The following is a 21,463-nucleotide window of genomic DNA, read 5'->3' on the forward strand; positions in this document are numbered from 1 at the left end:
CTTTGCTGCCAAAGACCTGTCTTCTCACTTGTGACCAAAACTCAAGTGTGATGTATTTGATCTGACAATAAGAAACATAACAAAGGCCACCTCCTACTTGCAGTCTGCTTGGAAGTGACCCAGCAGCAGAATAGCTGGGGTATAGTACCTAATGCTTAGCTCTTATACAAATTAGGTTTAAAAAGCAGAGCTGGGTGGGGAAGTTTAACTGCAAACTCACCAAAACTAATGAAGCTTAAGCAAAATTCCAAAATGGAATGGAATGCTTCCTGAACGTTTAGCCTGACTTCCTTTAAAATCTGCCTTTCCTGCAACAGTCACATCTCCTCTTTAGAGGAGCTCCGTGTTAGTCATGGAATGATGTTTGTAGGTCAGGAGGAATTGTAAGGAACAGGACAGTACTAAGGATAGGTAGGATGCCCCAGTTTGGGAAGGGGAGCCCCTCAATGCATCATGGTGCTTCGTCGATTAGCCAGACCATTTTCCGTCTTGGTTATTCAAAACGCACAATGAAATGAATGTGGACATTCATGCTATTGGGAAAGGATGGTAAGGCTGTAATCAGTGGTGAGATGGTTCAGTTTCATAACTTACCACCCAGTTTCCCAAGAGATCCTTTCATTAGAGTCCAGCACAACCAGCCATTATTTTAGCTGGAAATTACAACTTCCGGTAGCTGTAGTACTCAGGGATCCTGACATAATCTTGCAACAAGAATGACAGAAATTTACACCGCTTCTGTACTTCATGTGTGCCTCTGCATCTGGAGGACCAAACCCTGAGAGTGACACACCTGATGGGAGAGGTCTCATTACACCACACTCTTGTGAGTGACCATCCCAAGCTGAGTTGGGGGCCAGGCTTACCCTTCCTCCATTACCTCTTCTGGGAGACTGAAGGTTGTTTCGCTACTTTGAGATGATCTGCATCAAGTTCCCAAACAGTGGAAAGCTACCTGAGTTGCAGTAAAACCCAGACAGGAAATCATGTTGACCCCCCCCCCCCCCCCCAGATGGGTTATCAGCAGAGTTGGGGGACTTTTGGATCCACAGCACAGAGCACTATCACTTGAGCTATTGAGTAGTCGGTTATCCTCTAGGTAGAAGAGCCAGTAGAGGAAAAAGACTCTTATTTTGTCAGTGGGATTCCCAAATATATTTGTTAGGTGTCAGAGAAGTGTTAATACTTGAGAATCCTGGTTCAGTTTCTGGTTCTGGAGGGGTGTGTACTCCAGGAGTTATTGCCCTTCTGCCCCCATCCCTTCAGATCATCCCAGTCAATTTTGGCCCCGATTTCCTCTCAACTTTTCATCCCTCATCTCACCATCTTGCACTTGAATCTGACTGCTTCCCCGTTCTCCTCCAGGCGGCGTGGGCACTAGAAGGGAGAGATTGAGAGCATGGGAGAGAGAACTTCTGGTGCTCGGTTATGATGCTTAGTGCCACAGAAGCCCTCTTCTAGGCTGCAGGAGCAAGTGCAGGAAAAGTCCTGTTCAGACCCTACCGCCCCCAAGATGGAGCATACTCAGTTGCCCTGTGGGAATAGCTTATGCACAATCCTGTCCGCATGTAGGAACTGCTTGGGGATGGAGCATGCCCGGTGCAGATCCATTCTTTGACGATTCTATTTGCTACCCTCTAACAAACCTTTGCTGAGCTTGTGCATACTCCGATTTTTCAGAGGCTTGTAACTTGGCCAAGTTTGAGTGGGGTTTCCCGGGCACAGCAGAAGGCACATCCCTGACACTAGAGACTCAACTGTCAAATTTCAAGTTTGTGCTCCAAAGCATTGAGGCACTACAGCTTATCATGACTTCTGAAACAGTTGTAAGAAGTTTTGAGCATGAGCAAAGAAACGAATTTTCCCTCCAAATCTTGTACCCAAACAAATTCTGCCTGAGGCAGACACCTGGTATGGAAAATTGGAGCCTAAACAGTTAGAAGCAACTGAAAACATGATCCGGTAATAGGAAATGCTCAGCAATGTTAACTCTAGGCATTGCTACCAGTGCACATATAATAAGTAGCTCCTGTTTGCCTATAAGAAGCAACCCCTGCTCTGTGTTCCAGCCTAATGATCTTTTGCGTGTTAACAGCGCTGCCTACAGGTTACACAGTTGTAATTGAGAGAGAATAGATAGAAATGACTAGGTAGACTCCAATTCTACTTTCCTCACTCATATATATCATACTGCATGTAAAAACAGCGTGTGCATTATGTATTCCCTATGTCCCCACATTAGGGTTGCAAACTTTCTAATTGCACAAAACTGAACACCCTTGCCCTGCCCCTGCCCCGTTCCTTCTCTGAGGCCCCAGTCCCACTCACTCCACACACACCCCTTCCTCCATCGGTCACTCTCCCCACTTTCACTCACTTTTGCTGAAGTGTGGGAGGGGGTTAAGGCTCCGGCTGGAGGTGCAGGCTCAGGGCTGGGGCAGGGAGTTGGGGTGCGGGAGCGGGTCTGGGCTCTAGGGTGGGGCCAGGGGTGAGTGGTTTGGGGTGCAGGAGGGGGTTCAGGACTGGGGCAGGGGGTTGGGGTGCAGGAGGGTGTGTGGGCTATGGGAGAGAGTTTGGGTGTGTTGGAGGGGGCTCAGGACTGGGGTTGGGGTGTGTGGGGGTGTGTGCAGCTCCAGAAGGGCGTTTGGGTGTGGGAGAGGGTTGGGGTGCAGGAGGGGGTGTGGGGAATGGGCTCCAGGAGGAGGCTCAGGGCTGGGGCAGGGGGTTGGATGCAGGCTTTGAGAGGGAGTTAAGTTGCAGGGGGGGGTGGTTCCGACCTGGGGCAGGGGTTGGGGTGTGGGACAGAGTTCGGGGTGCAGGGCTTACCTGAGGCAGCACCTGGTTGGCGGCACAGTAAGGCTAAGGCAGGCTCCCAGTCTGCCCTGGCTCCATGCGGCTCCCAGAAGCAGCAGCATGTCTAGTTCCTAGGCTCAGGGGGCAGGCAGCACACCCACAGGCACTGCTTCTGCAGCTCCCATTGGCTGTGACTAACAGCCAATGGAAGCTGTGGGGGCAACATGGAGCCTCCCTGGTCCCCCCTGCACTGTTAGGAGCCAGACATGCTGCCACTTCCGGGAGTCGTGCGGAGCCAGGGCAGGCAGGGAGCCTGCCTTAGCCCCACCGCACTGCTGACCAGACTTTTAACGGACACTTCATAACCGTACCCTGCATGCTTAGGGGAGTTGGATGTAGTTAGGTTAAGACTCTTGGTGTCACTTTTGACTAGGTATTTCTCCAATAAGCCCCTGTTCCCCAACGTTTATCAGTTGCACAATTTGTGCAGCCTGCATCCTCTCCTGCCACATGGTGACTTCACATCATTAACATGAGGTCATGTGACCATAAGGCTCCATTTATTGCAGATCCCTCCTAGCAGGCCTTCTCAGGTACTTGGAACTCCTGCAGAATGTAATGGCACTTTAACTCCATGATTTGAGACACCCTGGCCCATATAATGCAAAAAAGTGTGGAAACCTCCCCCACCCCTCTGTGTGTTTTTCATGTTAGAACAGGAAAATCCCAAATCAAGGTAGGTCTATACTATGCAGGCGGCTCTCAGGTCAGCTAAATACAGTTGGCTTAAACAAGTCCACATTACATGAATGTGTAATTCATTTCTGTTAGGCAATGTCACTTCTTTAACATTTATGGGAGAGTTTGGGCTCCCTCTTATGGTTACATTTTAAACTTTAAAGGCTTTTTTCCCTTTTTCCCCCAATACAAGTATAGTCAGTTTTTTTAAACTAACTCTACAGGAACAATATCATAACATATAAAAAAATCTAGTTACCTCTTATGCAGAGGTCCTTCGTAGCCTGGAGAGTGAAGTTCCTTGGCATCTGTATGGCATTGTCTATATATTCTGTATCATCCTTTGCTTTCTGTGTCTTCTGGGATCTCGCCTTTGAGAAAGGATTGCAGAGTAGTTATTTTTCACGTCCAGGCACATTTTCACTAGTGATGTTGAGCTTCCTGTTTGCGCATGGAGCCGAGAACAGATTTCTAAGCAAATGTTGGCTTTGTTCAAGTGTTTCAGATGGGACACAGCAAGTGACCCTTCTCCCTTTTATCTTTTCCAGTTACCCGTATCTGGCAATTTGATTGACCTTTATGGCAACCAAGGCATGCCTCCTTCAGGGCTGAACGTCAGCAACTCGTGTCCAGCTAATCTTCCCAATATAAAAAGGGAGCTCACAGGTAAATGATCTTAAAACGTTATCATTTGAAATTATCTGACATGAGAGTTTCCTGTTTGAAAATTCAGTTATGCAAAGGGAAATTTGGAGGTGCAAACTGGAGAATCGAGCTGTACATTTCCTAGCAGACCTGTTGGCTTCCACTACACAGCTCATGAGGGGTTAGTTTCCTTTCCATAGATATGTAATCAGTTTGCTTTGTAACAAACAAGGACAGTACCATAATGCGTGGAAATCCAAGCGTTTTCATAATCAACTGCAGAGTAAAACCCTGCAGCATTTAAAAGATAGAAAGCTCTTCGCATCTCTTACATAGCTACTCTCTAGATTGGATCTATTAGATGCTGCTCCGACTATAGGTGAAATAGCGACTTGAATTAACATGATGCTTCTCAAGAGACTTCACGGAGAAGAATACTGTATGTAGTGACTCTGCCAATGGGGATGATTATTAATGATAAGAAAATAATTTGTAATACTGTCAGGTAATGAATGTGGGATCCTCTAACAAGTGTCAAATTACCCCTTGCTGCTGCATTTAGGTGGTCAGGTATTGAGGAATGAATGGATATTTACTCATTTATATCATCATAAAGGTTAAGAATCTTCCAAGAATCTCATCACCTAAGTCCTAAAACAGACTTTCCTTACATATGAACAGTGCTCTGATCCCAAACGTTTAGATGCATTAGGAAGTAACAGATGGATAAAATCACCTTCCATTGCAGCTCCAAGGGAAAGAACATATATTTAAAAAAGACATGAGTTTAAAAAAGCAATAACCCAAAAACCAGTCCATTGTTTAAAATACAAGTCTATGCAGAAGCAAACTAGAGTGAGGCTTTAAGACTGGGGGTGTGTTTTAGAGAAGGGAAAGCTGGTATTCTTTGAGGCACCTCTCGCTGTCTTAGTTTCACTTTCATTTTGGGAATGAGGCAAAATAGCAGCTAGGCACATTTAGGGGATAGTTCAGCATTTAGGGGATAGTTTTATTAAGTACACTTTATGCCCCTGTAAAACTGGCTTTAAGCACAGGACCAATTCCTCTTAACAAGAGACATACTCTGAGGACAATCTGGTATTTGGGGATGAAACCTTCAGCAGACATGCTAGAGGCCTAGTTTCTTGGCTGCCTACATTCTTACCTATTTGCTAGGTTGGCGTTCTGCAGTCTCTCAAGCTCACTGAACTAAACCACAGATGTTGGGCAGCAGCGAGCTCCAATGTACTCCTTGAGCAGCTCTGCACGTGCTGACTCTTCTGGCGGGAGTCCTCCCGCTGTGCCAGCGCCAAGCCACTGGCACCGTTTGCTTTCTGACATATGGTCATGCCATATAAACAAAGGCTGTTGTGGCTGATAAAATGGTCGCTTGCCTTGGAAGGCCATTAGGATTGCACTAGAGGTGTGGAGATGCTTGAAAAAGGTGTGCTGCTCCAAAAGCCCTTTGTGAACGAAGTCTGATTGAAGACCATAGCAACCAGGCACAGGATGTTCCACAATGGCGGAAAGTTAGCTGAGCCTCTAGATGCAAGCTAAGCACACAACCTGAGGGAATACATAGGAAAGCAGCCAGACTGGCAGATGCACAATACAAGGTTGTGTGAGACTTGGGACATAGGCGCCAACTTTTCCCGGCACAGGTGGGTGCTTAACCCGCCCTCGGCCCCGCCCTGACTCTGCCCCCACCCCCCCCCCCTCCCACCCCCCCCCCCCCCGTCCCTGCCCCAACTCCGCCCCCTCCCTGGCCCTATTGGACTCCTTCCCTAAATCCCCGGCCCGGCCCCACCTCTTCCCTGAGCGCGCTGCGTTCCCCGTCTTCCCCCTCCTCCCACAGCTGTTTCGCAGCAGCAAGCATTGGGAGCTAGGGGGAGAAGCGGGCTGCGCGGCACGCTCAGGGGAGGAGGTGGAGCGAAGGCGGAGGTGAGCTAGGGCAGGGGGGGAGTTGCCGATGGGTGCAAAGCACCCACCAATTTTTCCCCGGGGGTGCTCCAGCACCCCCGGGGGGTTGGTGCCTATGACTTGGGATGTAGAGCGAAAAAAATCTGTGAAAGAGGAATGCTCTTTCAGATGTGGTGTTAATTCCAGACACTTATCTCGACTTAGGTCGACTGTCTCCCTGCCACAATCATCCCTTAGATGGGGGTGGTTCAGAGCAATGGTTTGCACACTGTAAGAGCAGAGACATCAGAATATGTGCTAGCAGGTCATATGCAGGGACTAGCTTCCTGGGTGTGGACAGTGCCTCAGATCTTAGGTATGGTACCAGAATGCACATAAAAATATGGAAGCATCTGAAGAATTTCCCTTTAAAAAGCAATACTCTTGATGTCGTGTGGGTTGGGGGCTTATCAGTTCAAATCAGAAAGTAGTGTTTTCCTTGAGGAGATCTGTTGCTGTAAATGAGGATTTCGTTGTCCCCAGTGTGGACACAGACACAGAATTCTGATCTCTGCATCCTCAGGGTAGAAAAGCTTTTTGCTCTCCCATAACTGAGGTCTGGAAGTACGGTGATATTGAGAACATCATAATCCCCTTTCTGTGTTCAGGAAAACACATCATGATCTGCTTCTTGTTTTGTATTGTGTTCCCATGTGATGAGTAAAATTATTTGTGCTGCAACAGAAATATGTGTAATTGCAGATTTAGAGTGTTTTTAAGCATATTTTTCACACCACCTTTCCTTATGGGATTTAAACCCTTTGCTTGTCTGCACACTATGGCTGAGAGGTTCAAATCCAGTGGAAGAATCTCACCCTGTTTCTAGGTGGCTATGCAGATGCCTCCTTAGAACTTTTGGGTTAACTTCTTCCCTGTTGTAACTCCAATGGAGTCCATGTATTTTACTCAGGGATGGATTTCACCTATTGCTTTTAAAGAAGTGAAATCTTTTTTTTTCTATAATGCTTGGATAATTCTTGCACTGCTGTGAGCACGTTGTTGTGTCTTAGCATTGTGCTTAGGTACCTTGCTGAAATAGGTCCCTTCTCTTCTCTTAGGCTTGGTCTACACTTAAAGTTAGGTTGACCTAGCAATGTCAATCAGGGGTGTGAAAAAACACACCCCTCACTGACAGTTATGTTGCCCTAACCCCCAATATAGGCACAGCTGTGTCAATGGAATAGTGCTTCCATCGGCGTAGTTATCATCATTGGGGGAGGCGGTATTTCCACATGGATGAAAAAACCCTTTCTGTCTCTGTAGGCCTCCTCTACGCCAGGGGTTCTCAAACTTTTTTTGCTGAGCCCCTCTTTAAAAATATTTCAGGTTCTGACGATCCCGCGGGGCCCCCCCCAAATTACTGTACATACTCAGAGGAGCGCTAAATGAAGCATGTAATCGCTATCCCTGCAGTCAAAGGCACTAGAGCTTCTCAAAAAGTGAAAAGCAACAGTATGGTATTGCCACCCTTACTTCTGGCAGAACAGACTTCAGAGCTGGGTAGTGGGAGACTGGCAGCTGCTGTACCCACCCCCCTTCCAGCTCCCCTCCCCCAGCAGTGTCCTCTATTTGGGAACTTAAAGTATGGTAACCCGAGCGAAGGATCGAAAGGTTATCTCAATATTTTTTGTGATCTGATGACCCCCATGCAATTGCTTTGTGATCCCCTTTTGGGTCGGGACCGTCAGTTTGAGGAACGCTGGATGGGGTTATGTCAGCAAAGCTACAGCGATGTAGCTGTGTTACTATGGTGTCCGTAGTGAGGCATATCTCTAGTGATAAGATATATGACATCAGAAATATGGATGTGCTGTATAAATTGCTATGTTGTATTCCTTGAATTTCCAAAATTCTAATGACTTCATTCACGTGCACAGCGTGTATTTTTCCTACAGAGTCAGAAGCAAGGGCGCTGGCTAAAGAGAGGCAGAAGAAAGACAATCACAACTTAAGTAAGTTTGTTTATGCTCAGTGTACAATATTTCCTTAATTTTTTAGTTGATGACCCACAGTGACGAGTAAGTTACACAGATGATCATTAAGATTTTAATTATTTTTAAAAAGGCATTGGAATGCAGGCTGCTTAAAGCTTTGGGTGGCTTACTGTGCAGTACTTACACCACTTTATTGGTTATAGCCACAAATCGAATATCCCAAATTCGTTCCTACTGATTGCTGAAACTCGCTATTGAATTAAAAGCAATATTTTTTTAAAACAATTATTTGAGAACAATTTTTTAAACTTATGAGAATATGATCCAAATTCTGAATTCAAAGGGGTTTCACCTGCACTGGTATAACTGAGAGTAGAATGTGGCCAGTTGCCTTTGACAAATACACCATACAAAATTGTACCAAAATTTGTAGTTTAAACAAAAACTTAATGTATGCAATCAATTCATGTATCTAATCTTTAAACTTGTGTGCATATATTTTTTATGATTATTATTATTATTATTATTTTTTTTTTTTTTAAGGAGCATACTTTTATATTTGCCAACCATGAATACACATGTTTTACTAACTTTAAATTTCTAAAAGGACACTTTAGGATCCTTTATATCATTTCTAAAAACAAGAAACAATCTCATGCCTCTTGTTAGAAAGCAGAACTTCCCATTGGTTTCAATAGCAACGTCTCCTTGATGGCACAGTATGGTTTAAGATTTTTAAATTGGATCATGTAGTGTTTTGAGGAAGTATGGCAAAGTTCTTAAAGAATGAGACTGGGACTCAGAACTTAGGTCTTTTTTTGCCTTTGCACTGACAAACTGGATGTCCTTGGACAAATCACTCAGTTTCTGTGTCTTAATTTATCCAGTTGAAAAGTGGGTATAAGACTTACTTCACTTAAGCTTTATAACATACTTGTGCCTCAGGTGTCAAGTATACATGTATGTATAAAGCATAAAGTGTTTTTGAAATCTTTAAGTTTAAAGGGGTTTCATTCTGTAAGCAGAAAGCATTATTTTTACTAATGTATATTTCTTTATTTTCCTAAAGTTGAACGAAGGAGAAGATTTAATATTAACGATCGCATTAAAGAATTAGGCACATTGATACCAAAATCAAATGACCCGTAAGTATGGTACTGTCTCTTCGGTAATGATGATATGTGTGAATTTTTGTTTAAATGTCTTAAGAGTGCCTTTGTGCTCAATAGCTTACTATACTTTGGGAGTACATTAAGCTAAACCACTGAAGGGCAGTCTGGGCACCCAGTAAGTGTGTCCACTGGACAGTTAGCGTGGAGTAGCTAGTGTGCTTGAAATTCACACCCTAGTTTGTTGTGCACTAATACCCCTGTGTAGACAAACCCCTGTAAGGCCACACCACTGAGTCTCTTCACAGTAACTGATATCTTTTAAAGATTTTGAATAATTTGTGTTTAATCCTCCTGGAAGATTCTGTAGATGGTGTATCTTAATGAACTGTATCAGGCAATGAGTTCGCCTTTGCAGAAGCACTAGTCTGGCCCACAGGAACTTGGCAGCAGTTGTGTCAGTGAGCACCCAGTGTACTGCCCCGCCCTTTCAGAAAACAGAAAAAACAAAATGTTGCTTCTTCCCGGTTCTCCACATCATTGACTACAAACTTGCCACAAGCACACCCCGGCTTGCACATCCATGCAGAAGTAGCTTTATTAAGTAATTTACTGTAGTTAATTTACCATAGCTAGGATAAAAATATATAAGGGATATGAAACCTTCATGTTCCAGGATGAAAGCCAATCACTAAAGGCCTGAATCAGTGCCCATTGAAGTCAGTGGGCGTATTACCATTGATTCAGTGGATGTCTGATCATGTGCTTCACACTAACTGCCTTGGGTAGGAGGAAACTTTCCTGCTGGCACGTTGGCACATAACTGTTCCCCGTGGAGGTTTTATATCTTCCTCTGATACTGGCCACTATGGGATAAGATACTGGACCAAGTGGACCATTGCTCTGATTGGTCTGGCAATTCAAATGGAAAATAATACTGCTCCCAAGCGGATAGTCCTCTCAAGTCAAAAAATGGGAAACAAGGCTGGTGGTTACCTCCTGTTCTAGTACCTGACTTGGGAGTTCCTGGGCTCTGATGCAGAACCCAGAATAGGATTCCTGCTGGCCGCTGAGCTGAGCCAGATGCTTTCTATGTTCCAATGGACCGAAATCTTATCTTGACATGCTGATACTCCCACCAGCCACAGACGGGCAAACCCACATAAGTACCGTCATGATGGGCTTAGACAGGGAGGTTAAAATATCTGCACATTCCAGTACAATGCCTTCAAGCAATCCATGTATCCTAACCCTCTTGCGAGGACCAGGCACCAGAGGTATTAATTAGGCCTTGTCTACATGTGGGGGAACTGACTGGCATAGCTGTTTTGCAAAAACTCCTCCATGTGGACACTACTCCCAAATAAAAGTGATTTTATTCCAGAATAATTACTCCACTTCAGAAGAATAGCAATTCCAGATTAGAAGTATCTCTGTTCTGGATTGGGTGTCCACACATGGAGCTATTCTGGAATAGCTATCGCAGAATAGCTTTTTCAGCAGTAGTTATGCCAGTCAATTTCTCCATGTAAAGAATCCCTTATACAGTGTCTCTTGCAATTTTTTGAAGAGTATTGTGAAGTACACCCCTTACAGCAAGGACTTAATTGTGAGCATTGCCAATGTATTCCCCTAGATCGAAGCCCTGTTCAGCAGATGGATGTGAACCAGAAGAGTAAGCATTTGCCTCAATTCCTGGTCAGCCCATTTAGAAAGAGAGGTCCTTGGGGTGGCTGCCATTCCTCAAGTAGGCTTATCCTTGCATTGAGATCAGCTGGTAGATTTTTCAAGCGTACATAAAGCAAAGATCTGACCCCTTGGGCTCATTAATGATCCCAGAGCATTTTTCATAAGGGTGAAGGTGTTAATCCTGGTGTCTTGTCCAAACTCCAGTTGGGGTGATTGAAGTGAGCAGGCACTTTATCCAAGGAGCGCAGGATTTGGGCCATTTGTACTTTGAAATCTCTTCTGCTCTCCACTAGCAACAAAGCTTTATCAGTATATGCTAGTATCAAAACTGGAAAGTTATTGTTCCCTCCAGAGGAAAATTGATGGAGTAACTTGATAAACCCATATTTCTTGAGATGATGACCTACATCCATTTTACATTGCCACAGAAACTCATTATACACAACAGTTCTTGATTCTTCATGAATGATCACCAAGAAGAAATCTGTCGGTTCACCTTTCACTCTGTTTACATTTTTGCTACAGAGATGGGATAATCTAGAGACCGCGCATTTGCTTTTGCTATCCTGAAAATTAAAAATAATGTTCTGTATTTCTTTCTTCGTAAGTTTCACAGTGCCATGGAGTAAATAAATAAAGCAGGTGGTAGGTCTGCATTAGCTACATAAGCATTTATCAAGTAGTTTGATATATTGCTTGAAACCAATTAATCAGAAGAGCAAAGATCAGTACGCTGAAGTTCGTAAAGGATGCACTGAATAGCAGGAAAATACACTTGTCTGTCTCTTTAACAGCTTAAAAAAAAATAAAAACATTTCCTTCCAGCACTATTAATTGGTCTTTGTCTCCCACATTACACAAAATGTCTCTTCCTCCTTTCCTACTAAGGAATCCCTGGAAAATGCACCCTCGGATGCATCATCAATCAGTTGTGTTTGCTTCTGTGCCAACATGTTAGATCTGAGCCTTGCTACTGTGTATACATTTTAATAGCTTGGTGGTGTGATAAGACCCTACCAGGAAAAATTGGGCCCTAATCAGTGTAAATGGGAACAGATACTTCCCAATGAAACCTTTTTAATTCTAGTGTCTTGCCAGCCAAGGTAGGACTCCATAGGGGAGGCTGTTTGTGCGTGCCCTCTCCCACGAGCAAAGGAGTCACATGCACTCCTAGCTAACACATGAATTCTGTGTGCTGGCTGGCTGGAGGGTTCACCACACCCCCTAATCAGCTGCACACCCACCTAGCATGGGTATAAACAGCCACGTAGATTGTGTGGCTTGAGTGAGCCGAGTAGAACCCCCAAGGTTTATACCCTACATGGCTTTCTACACGTCCAAGCAATGCCTCCCACGTCTGTACTGCTGTTTTTGACAGCGTAGTGTCCCGCTGCCTCACTCTTGCTGGAGCCTTTCCCCGCCACAGTGAAAGGCTTTTGTAGTGGAGAAAGATCCTGACAGCAGGGAGGTGGCAGTGAAAGGCTCCGGCCAGAGGAAAGGCTCTGCCCTGCCAGAGCCTTTCCCTACTTTGTGTAGCTACACGCTGCAGTTCTTTACACCATGTAAAGTACAGGCCCTACACATGTAGCTACACACAGCAGTCCCTGCTGTGTGTAGCTACATGTGTAGGGCCTGTACTTTACATGGTGCCATAAATGTAGACATACCCACTCAGAGGCTATGTTAGTGGCTCAAAAGAGCCTAGGAGTCCTGCCCTGAGACTGCATAGGAGGGTGTCCAAAGCTCCCATGCCCTTTTCTCCTATTCAATAACACGTCTTTGCAGTCCAGGACTAGAGTTGGTCATTAGTGAATGGGAGTTTAACTATGTTGTTCAAAGATCAAAGTTGAAATCCAGCATTGCTCATTAGAGGGGGGTACAACGAGGGGTAGTCAAGCAGCCTCACAGACGTCATTAAAAGCTGAGTGAGTCCTCTCATCTTTAGCCATTCTGTCCCTTGGCACTAATGCTCTAGTATGAGTTCTGTGCGAAACACGACTCCTTGAGTACTGCAATTTCCCATCCCTGCAGTTTCATTCCCATGAGAAAGCAATGGTGAGCATGTCTCCTCTTCAGTAATTACGTGAATCCAAATCCCGTACAGTAGGCTGCCTGCTAATGAGTTGCCCTCTGGCTCCCCCTAGTGTATTTCACACAGCTCTTTTCAAAGTCGATAGTTTGTAATACTGTAATTCTGATCAGGTGTGGTGTAACTTGTGTGCTGTTAAACGGTGCTGCGGTTCTTCTCTATGGTTTGGCTTGATCCATGTGCTTGGGTGAGAGTGATTTTTTTTTTTTTTTTCCCCCCCAAACACTACTTTTACAGGGACATGCGCTGGAATAAGGGCACTATTTTAAAAGCGTCAGTGGACTATATCCGCAAACTGCAGCGAGAACAACAACGCACAAAAGAACTTGAGAACAGGCAGAAGAAACTAGAACATGCCAACAGACATCTACTGCTCAGAATACAGGTTTGCTGATACATACATTATGAATGAATTTAACAGCTGTATCTATGTATATCATTCACATCTATTTGCTACAAGGAAACGCCAGCTTACTATGTAACTTAGAAGAGCCATTGTGCTGGTCCTGCAATACCTATGATTAATGCTGAGTTGAACTTGTAGAGTTCTTGGTCCTCCAGTTACCAGAGGAGACGAGCTATGTTGTAGGAGGAACTTTAAAAAGTGAGATGCTTCTGGATAGCAGATAATTCTCTAGCCTTTTTGTAAAGCAGTTGTAGTTTAGTGTCTCTCTGCTCCCACTACAGTCTCTCTGCTCTCACCACACAACTCTAAGCACTTCAAACTACATTGGGCATTATTAGGTTATACATGCAGATAAGGAGTCTAGTCCTGCTCTTACTGAAGGCAGAGAAAGATTTGGCATTGACTCCAATAAGAGCAGGATGAGACCCAAGGTGCCATATTCTATATGGAGCAATTGTCAATATGGTCAAGTTAGTTCAAATGCTTTTTGACTCAAGACTGCTAATGGTTTTCCACTCCCATGACACTGCTTCCTAAACAGAGCAGTTGAGTAGAATGATGTTCTACAAATTCACACGGAGCGCCAACGCTAGGCACAGGCTGTCCCAGAGATCTGCAGATAGCGGGAGTCCTCCATGCAAGGTTGTCTCCCTGCCCTCTGCAAGGGAGAAGGGAATGATGCTACATTAACAGCCTCCTCCCTGGTAGTCTGCAGGAGCCTCTCAGCTGCTGCTCTGCACAGAGTGAACTCAGTGGAGCTTGGAGGCAGTGCTGAGGGTGGGAAAGGGGGGAACAGGATACCAGCCTTGTTCTGCAGCACCATCCCTTGAAAGCCACCAAGCTCGCGGTTCTTCTTCCCTGCTTTGTGCATTCCCTTTGTGTCTAGTACTGACCTGCTGCAGGGAGAGCCAGCCAATGGCTGCATGTCTATTAAAAATACATTGAACAGTAAATTAAGCAGTGCACTGATGAAAGCCAGGGGGATTTTCACCAGAGGAAATAATATACTATGATGGTGTCTTTTTCCTGGAGAGCTCCTCAGTTTCCCCTATGAATAGCAGGACTTTGCAATTATTACCAGTTTATTTTGGTGGCTCCATTTATGGTAGTTACGGATTCAAATAATACAAAAAGATGTAGTGTAACTGTCGTCATGGCCCGGCACTGTAAGGCTTTGCTGTGGTTGCTGTCAGCACTGCTGATCTGGATATCCCTTGAGAACTTAAGTTGCTGGTTTGCTTGAAGACATCTTGATCGTATTGCCTGCGAAATTTGGTTTTGGCAATGAGATGGTTCTCCAGGAAAAGTCCTGCAGTGGTCTGCCACCATTGACTCTCTGCAGACTTTTTTAATTGAGAGAACATTATTTAAGTTGTGATTTGGGGTGGATGAAGTTTGGGAGGGTGATATGACAGTTATATCAAGTCCAGTTCTTGCAACAGTTGTTGCTCTCGTAGGGAGATGGGAGCTGCTGAGAGGGTGATGCCGTTTATAAGGGTCCATCAGAAATTGTACATCAAAGATATATCAAGAGCATTACACTTTATCTTTGCTTTCAGGTTTTATTTGTGTCTGTTGCCTTCTTTACAGGAACTTGAGATGCAGGCTCGAGCACACGGACTTTCCCTTGTCCCATCTACAGGCCTTTGCTCCCCAGAAGTGGTAAACCGGGTCATCAAGCAAGAACCGGTCATTGACAACTGCAACCAAGACGTATTGCAGCACCGCTCAGATTTATCTTGCACGACTACCCTCGATCTTACTGATGGTACCATAACTTTCAATGATAACCTAGGAACCTACAGTGTCCCCACAAAAGTGGGATCCAAACTGGAAGATATTTTGATGGACGATACTCTCTCCCCTGTAGGAGTTACTGACCCACTCCTTTCCTCAGTATCTCCTGGAGCTTCAAAAACAAGTAGCAGAAGAAGCAGCATGAGCATGGAAGATACTGATCATGCTTGTTAGCAGATAATTGGCATGGCCTCTCATAAACTGCTTCATTTCTTAATCAGTAGATTAAATAATTTACATTTTTAGGTTTTTTGATTTTCTTTTAATATTAATCTACTTGTGCTTCATCAATAGCCCAGTATATATATTATATATATATTTTTGAATTTTGTGAAAAGACTTGTATATTCTATTTTAAAAGTACCAATGCCTCCAAAATATTGTACAACCTATGTACAGTATTTGTGAACTGGATTCGCTAAGAACTTTGAACTGGTCAAATCTACTCAAAGCAATAGAATTACAAATCAAAACAGTCTGTTTCTATTCAGGGGAAACTAACAAGTTATTTACTTGGAAACTAAATGTAAAGCTAAAAAAAAAAAAAAAGAGAGAGAGAATGTGAAGAAACCAAAAATATCCACTTTGTAACCATGTTGTGTTGATTTAATAGTGCTGCCTTAAAGATACAGTATCCGTCAAACTTAGTTTAGTCTTTATATCACAAGATGTTTAAAATAAATCACTATTCTACTTTAATAATAATAATTAATAATAATAATTAATAATAAAACTAGCATTAACACATACTGATTGTGTTGATTCCAATATGAAATGTTCCTGATGATGATGTAGAAATGAAGGAGAGTGTGTAGGGAGGCATGAATCTGTCTCAGTTTCTTGGAGTGTTGTTATTCTTACTCTCAACTGAAAGGGTTTCCCTTCTTCTCCCACTTCAAGCTTTTCTTTAAAGGCTTTTATTTTGGAAAGGACACTTAGAATTGTTTATCGACAGTAAAACAGACAGGAGCACTGTAAGCTGGGATACATTTTCAGACAAAATTCAATACATTTTATCAACTGGGCACATTTTGTTGTATATTTCTAACTGGCCTTACATTTTATTTTTTTTTAAGCGTTGTACAGGTTTTTCATTTGCATGGATTCTTTAGTTATCCTCATGTTTTTGTTTTGTTTTTAAATATAGCTGTATTTCATTTATAAGAATATGCCTCTTAATGCAACAATTTTTTTGACATGTTTAAAACTCACTGGAGGTTTTCTGCATTCTTTGTAAACACTTGAAAGGAAGCTTTTATGCAGGATCCTGTGTATTGAGAGATTTTGAGAATATTTTGTATATTACAGTCTCACTTTGGAAATATTTTTAAACACAATTTAAGGTGTAGTACAAATTTAGACTAGGTAATAAAACAAAGCTCTGTAGAGACAATGAACTTACATATTTATTTTTAGTGATACAGAAAGAATAATAATATGCTTGAAGCCTAATCACTATATCGTTAATATGGCCCTTAGAGTAATTAATTTGTTGTTTTATTTCAGCAATATGGCTGGTTTAAAAAGAGTAAATTTACTGTATCTTAAAATAACTGTTACTTTATAACCATCGTATTAATTTAACTTGCAACAATGTTGTAAAAGTAGTTTTGGTGCATTATCTACGCAAGTGTAGTCCTATGCAATAACAGTAGTTATAATCATATTCTATCAAACCTAGATGTTTTACAAAGATGACAGATGGTGTTATGAGTCAGATCGACTGGATTTCTCCGTAGCAGCCTACAGTTGAAATGTATCAGAAAAGCATCTCATTCAGAATGAAGTGCCTTAAATTGTAGTAGTAGTCTTCTTGGACTAGCACTGACTGAAGTGTGGCATAGAAGGAAGTTTTGGGGTGATATTTATAGGAAATCTGAGTGTAGCCTGGTGCCCTATGTAGAAAACAAGAGCGTCCCATTCTCTTTGTGCTATACTGGAAAGATATGTATAATATATAAAAATTTAAATCTTGTTTAGTGATTGAGTGCCAACATGGCAGACTTGATCAAGAAAACTTGGTCATGGCGGTCTAATAGTGTTCCGAAATCAAATGTGAATATAGTGATGATGAAAGACCGAGGACAAAACGTCAGGAGTTTTAGTGGAAGGTTCATACTGATGGATGCTGCATCTTTCACGTATACTTTCGATTATGAAAAATCCTTGAAACCACTGGTGCCCAGTCCTGCTCTCATGGAAGCCAATAGGAGTTTTTTGTTTGACAATGGGAGTGCATGACTGGGCCTGTTATCAGCTCTGCTGCTTTCTATTCTGGTACTTGGGGTGGATTGGGGCTTAGAGAGGGAACTCTCCTATGTGGCCGATATGGAAGAATGGTCTAGTTTACTATGTAGTCCTGCCTTGAGTGCAGGACACCTGACCATGACCCCTCGAGGTCCCTTCCAGTTCTACGCTTCTATGATTCTATATTCTTGACATTCTTTCTTATATTTGTATAGCTCTTTCACCGGTTAGTTATGCAGTTCTTTGTTTCTGCTTGAATAGCTAACTGTATATTCGCTTTGATAATCACCAGATTTGTCACTTTTGGGGGTGGGGGGCAAGGGTCAGCTCACAGTGTTACAACAAATGCCTGTTCTTCCTAGCCTGTTTTTTGGACAGGTTTTTTTTTTTTTTTTTTTGGTATCTGTAATGCCAGTGGTTTCCAAACTGTGACCCAGAGGCAGTGCACATGTGTCTCCAGCATTGCGTATTGCAGCCCATCACCATACTCAGCAATGCAGTTAAGATGCTCATATATCCTGGGTGGCTCTTGGCACAGCAGCTATGCCACAGTTTAGCAACTATGCATGCAGTCACTTGCTCCTGTTGTTGCAATACCTTAACGGTGACAGATGAAGGAAATAACAGCAAAAGAGTGGCTATAGCTCTAATGCAAGGCCATATATTCCCCTTCAGAGTGAAAGGGTGAGCAAAGGCCAGAGAGCTGCAGCAATTGGACAAAAATGGGATGCACAAGGTCATTTGGGTGTTGTAACCAGAAAAATCCATTCAAGATGGTACCCAACACGGCATCCAGTTTGGAGCTATGTAGAAGTGGGGCCTGGATGTAGGGTATGCAAATATGCATCTTGCTTATTTGAGCCCTCTGTGGACTAAAATGAAACCCTGATCCCCTGCCCTCATGTGATTTGTAGATGGTCCCCGTATGCTTAGAAATTGACAAAAATACGATTCCTTACCAAGATCTGGATTTCTCTGGATGAACATTACTATGGCCCCCAGCAGCCATATTGTGCTGTCTGTAAAGGTAGCACACTGTATGTAACACTCAACGTTGGCCTTTTCTTCATCTCCTCTTACGCGTCCTTGGGTCACACCCCATTTTGGGATATTGCAGCTGAAAGCACATGAGTGTTCTCATTTGGTACGCCAGTAGGAGGTAAGGGCTTTTCAGATAGTTAAGTTCTGATGCTCTTATTCTCTCTACGGTACATGCACCATGGAGCATATGGCCCTTAATGTGGAGTCAGCGGCTTGAGGCAAGACATTGCGTCAGCAAGATGGAGCAGCATCCCTAGGACAGTTATTCCACAAAGCTTCAAGCTGTAATGACTGTATGGCCCACATGCCAACAATGTGAGCCAGGCCTGGCTTACCTGGCCAGGTAATGGATTACCAAACAATTCTCACTTTGCCAAAACCATGCAACAAATATGAACGTATAGAATATAATGAAGTTCTTTATTGTTTTTAGACTCGAAAGCAATATTAACTCTGCAGCCTATAAAAGCAAATAGGAAGTGTACAAGGAAAAAAAAAAAGCAAAGCACAAAATAATGCACTTACATTGATGTTTTTTTTTACATAAAATGCACTGGGAAGAAGCAGATGTTGATATAAAATACCTATATTTCTTGAAAAGGTGACATGAATTACTGCCTCTTGCTATGATGCTTGGTACTGTAATGTTGTTGATATTCACCTGCTGTTGACTGCAGCAATAATTTGTGTATGGTCCATAGCTCTGTAAATTATGGATCGATAGTAATGTATCCCATGAAATACTTTGAACTGTTGTTCTTGATAGATGGATTAAAGCGTTTGGTTTTTCACATCCTCTGTGTAAGCCACTTGTGTTCAGTGTAAGTGAATCTTGGTTTTAAATGTCTTTAAGACTCCCAACAGTACATGTCATGTTTGTGACTTAGTCACTGACCGATTGTGCCAAAGTTTTTAAAGCTACAGTAATAAGTGATTTTAGTTCTTACTGTGTTATTGCAGCCTTTGTTCTGTATTATTTATTGTATTGCGGTAGTGCCTACGTGTCCCAGTCATGGAGCAGGACCCCATTGTGCTAGGCACTGTCCAAACACTGTACAAAGACCCTTCCTCCCCAGAAGGATTTACAATCGAAGCATAAAACAAAAAACAGCTGGTCACTACAGACAAACGTCCTCCTCTTGAAATCTGACGACAGCTGCCTTTTGCCCCTCAACTCCATTCAAACTACAGCTGCTAAGATCGTCTTCCTGGCTCATTGCTCTGACTACTTCACCCTACAATGGCTCCCCCTCGCCTGTAGTGTGAAGCACAATATCTTTGTCCTAACATCCCATCCCTCCCTGAACTACTCAGCTGCATCCAATGTATCTGTCTCGTTGTGAGGTTGACTTTGCTCTAACAGTGTCAGCCTTGAGCATCCGTCGTTCCCACAAGCTCCTTAGCTTGGGGGGAAGATCCCACTTGATATCTGCATCCTCTAATCATTGAAATCACTTAAAGCCACCTCAAACTGCAGAGAGATGTAATTGTGCCTAAATTTGTGAAAATTCTTATTCTTTAGGAATAGAATGCATTGGTTTATCTAGGTATGTAATTAAAAACAACCTGTTTTATATCACCCTATTTAAAGAGCAAAAGTAAGGTTCCTTTATATCTTCTTTTACCTACACTGGCATTCTTTAGACCAGTACTTTAAGGATCCAATACAGTACTTGAACTGGATGGTGTTAGAAGCAGCCTGTCTACAATCCTTAGCCAGAACTAAACTTCTGACCTCTGATTAGAAGGGCTTTGACTTAATACCATGGAGTGAATTAGCTTAGAACTGAAATGTGTGATTGTCTTGAAGATTATGGACCACTTTTTTTTTTTTTTTTTTTTTGCTGGCCTACCTCCATTGACTCCCAAGGTTTTTGCCAGCAGCAAATGTGGCCCCTAGTTTTTAAGAGCGGCAGAAAGCAAGTATTATCTCTTGCACAGAAGGGTAAGTGAAGCACAGAGATGAAGTAATAGGCCCAAGGTTACAAAGGAAGCCTGTGGCAGAGGTGGATCCAGCTCTTCTGAGTCCCACGCCAATGCTTGAACCGCAGGACTAGAATTCCTATCAAATGCGAGTTCATCTGTGCAACTGAAGCCTATATAAGCATTTATAGCGTTATGTGATGCTTTTGTGTATAATGGGCAGAAATGCACTACCAAGCAAGACAAAGGCTGTTACTATGCGTGTGGCTTAGAGAGGATTTCAGAGTGAACGCTGTGAGTTTTGGGGAAGCTTTAATCCTGTTCTGAAGGGCAATGATTTGGCCTGTCTAATACGGATGGGTAGCAGGGACAAGATCAGTGGTTTGCATCTCAGCACGCCTGCATATGACTATGTGATGACCTGAATTCCTGTTGTCTTCATTAGGAGTTTAGCATAAGACTGCACAGTGTTGTAATGGTCTTCTATAAAACTGGAGACCAGGGTCCAGTTCTTAACGTGAAAACTGGTGAAGGAGGAGTGACTATGTGACCCTTGGGGTTAGTTTGTTGTCTGTAGTTTGAGGGCTTGCTTGCTGTGTGCCTGCTTGACTGAAGTTTATAGTGTGGTCTGTGTGTGGAGCCCTGTCCTGAGCCTAGTGGCCTGATAGGCAAGGCTGAGAGCTTCTTAACGAGGCTTTGATCCGTAATCCCTTTAGGATCAATTAACCAGGGGACAGGGATATTCAAGGAGAACAGGGGTTTAAAAAGCCACCTCCTAAGCGACCAGAGGAGCTAGCAAATGGGAGTTTTGCGAAAGAGTTTAGAGAGGGAGGTTGAGAACCAGATAGACCCAAAAAACATTCTCTAAACTTAGGCCAAGAAATCTCCCCAAAAAACCACCTCCCCCCATAAAAACCAAAAAGGGCGGCAGGAGTAAAAATGGAGGCAGAAGTCCAGCAGCAGAGTGGGGGCTATGCAGTCTACTGCGCTGAATTCAGCATGTATGATTGCCTGCCTTGTGGACACGTGGCATATTCAGTGCAAGCACCTCCTGGCCCTCAGCAAATATGGGCTCTAGAGGTCAGAGTGGCTC

The 21,463-nt window shown here is 43.4% G+C and overlaps 1 protein-coding gene across 5 annotated transcripts in view; it reads left to right on the forward strand.

Annotated features, from left to right (window-relative positions):
- MITF (melanocyte inducing transcription factor) overlaps window positions 1–18,951 on the forward strand; it is a 166,082-nt gene extending 147,131 nt beyond the window's left edge. For 3 of the 5 annotated variants that reach the window (XM_034776187.1, XM_034776192.1, XM_034776190.1), the window contains 5 exons: window positions 4,080–4,197; window positions 8,013–8,087; window positions 9,139–9,214; window positions 13,194–13,341; window positions 14,953–18,951. In XM_034776187.1, the coding sequence (XP_034632078.1) occupies window positions 4,080–4,197; window positions 8,013–8,087; window positions 9,139–9,214; window positions 13,194–13,341; window positions 14,953–15,333 (798 nt within the window). In that variant the 3' untranslated portion in view covers window positions 15,334–18,951. The remainder of the gene's footprint in view (window positions 1–4,079; window positions 4,198–8,012; window positions 8,088–9,138; window positions 9,215–13,193; window positions 13,342–14,952) is intronic. The other 2 variants (XM_034776188.1, XM_034776191.1) reach the window with 1 other exon arrangement.
- The last annotated feature ends 2,512 nt before the right edge of the window (window positions 18,952–21,463 follow it).

Source organism: Trachemys scripta, chromosome 7 (assembly GCF_013100865.1).
Source record: "Trachemys scripta elegans isolate TJP31775 chromosome 7, CAS_Tse_1.0, whole genome shotgun sequence".
Taxonomy (NCBI): domain Eukaryota; kingdom Metazoa; phylum Chordata; order Testudines; family Emydidae; genus Trachemys; species Trachemys scripta.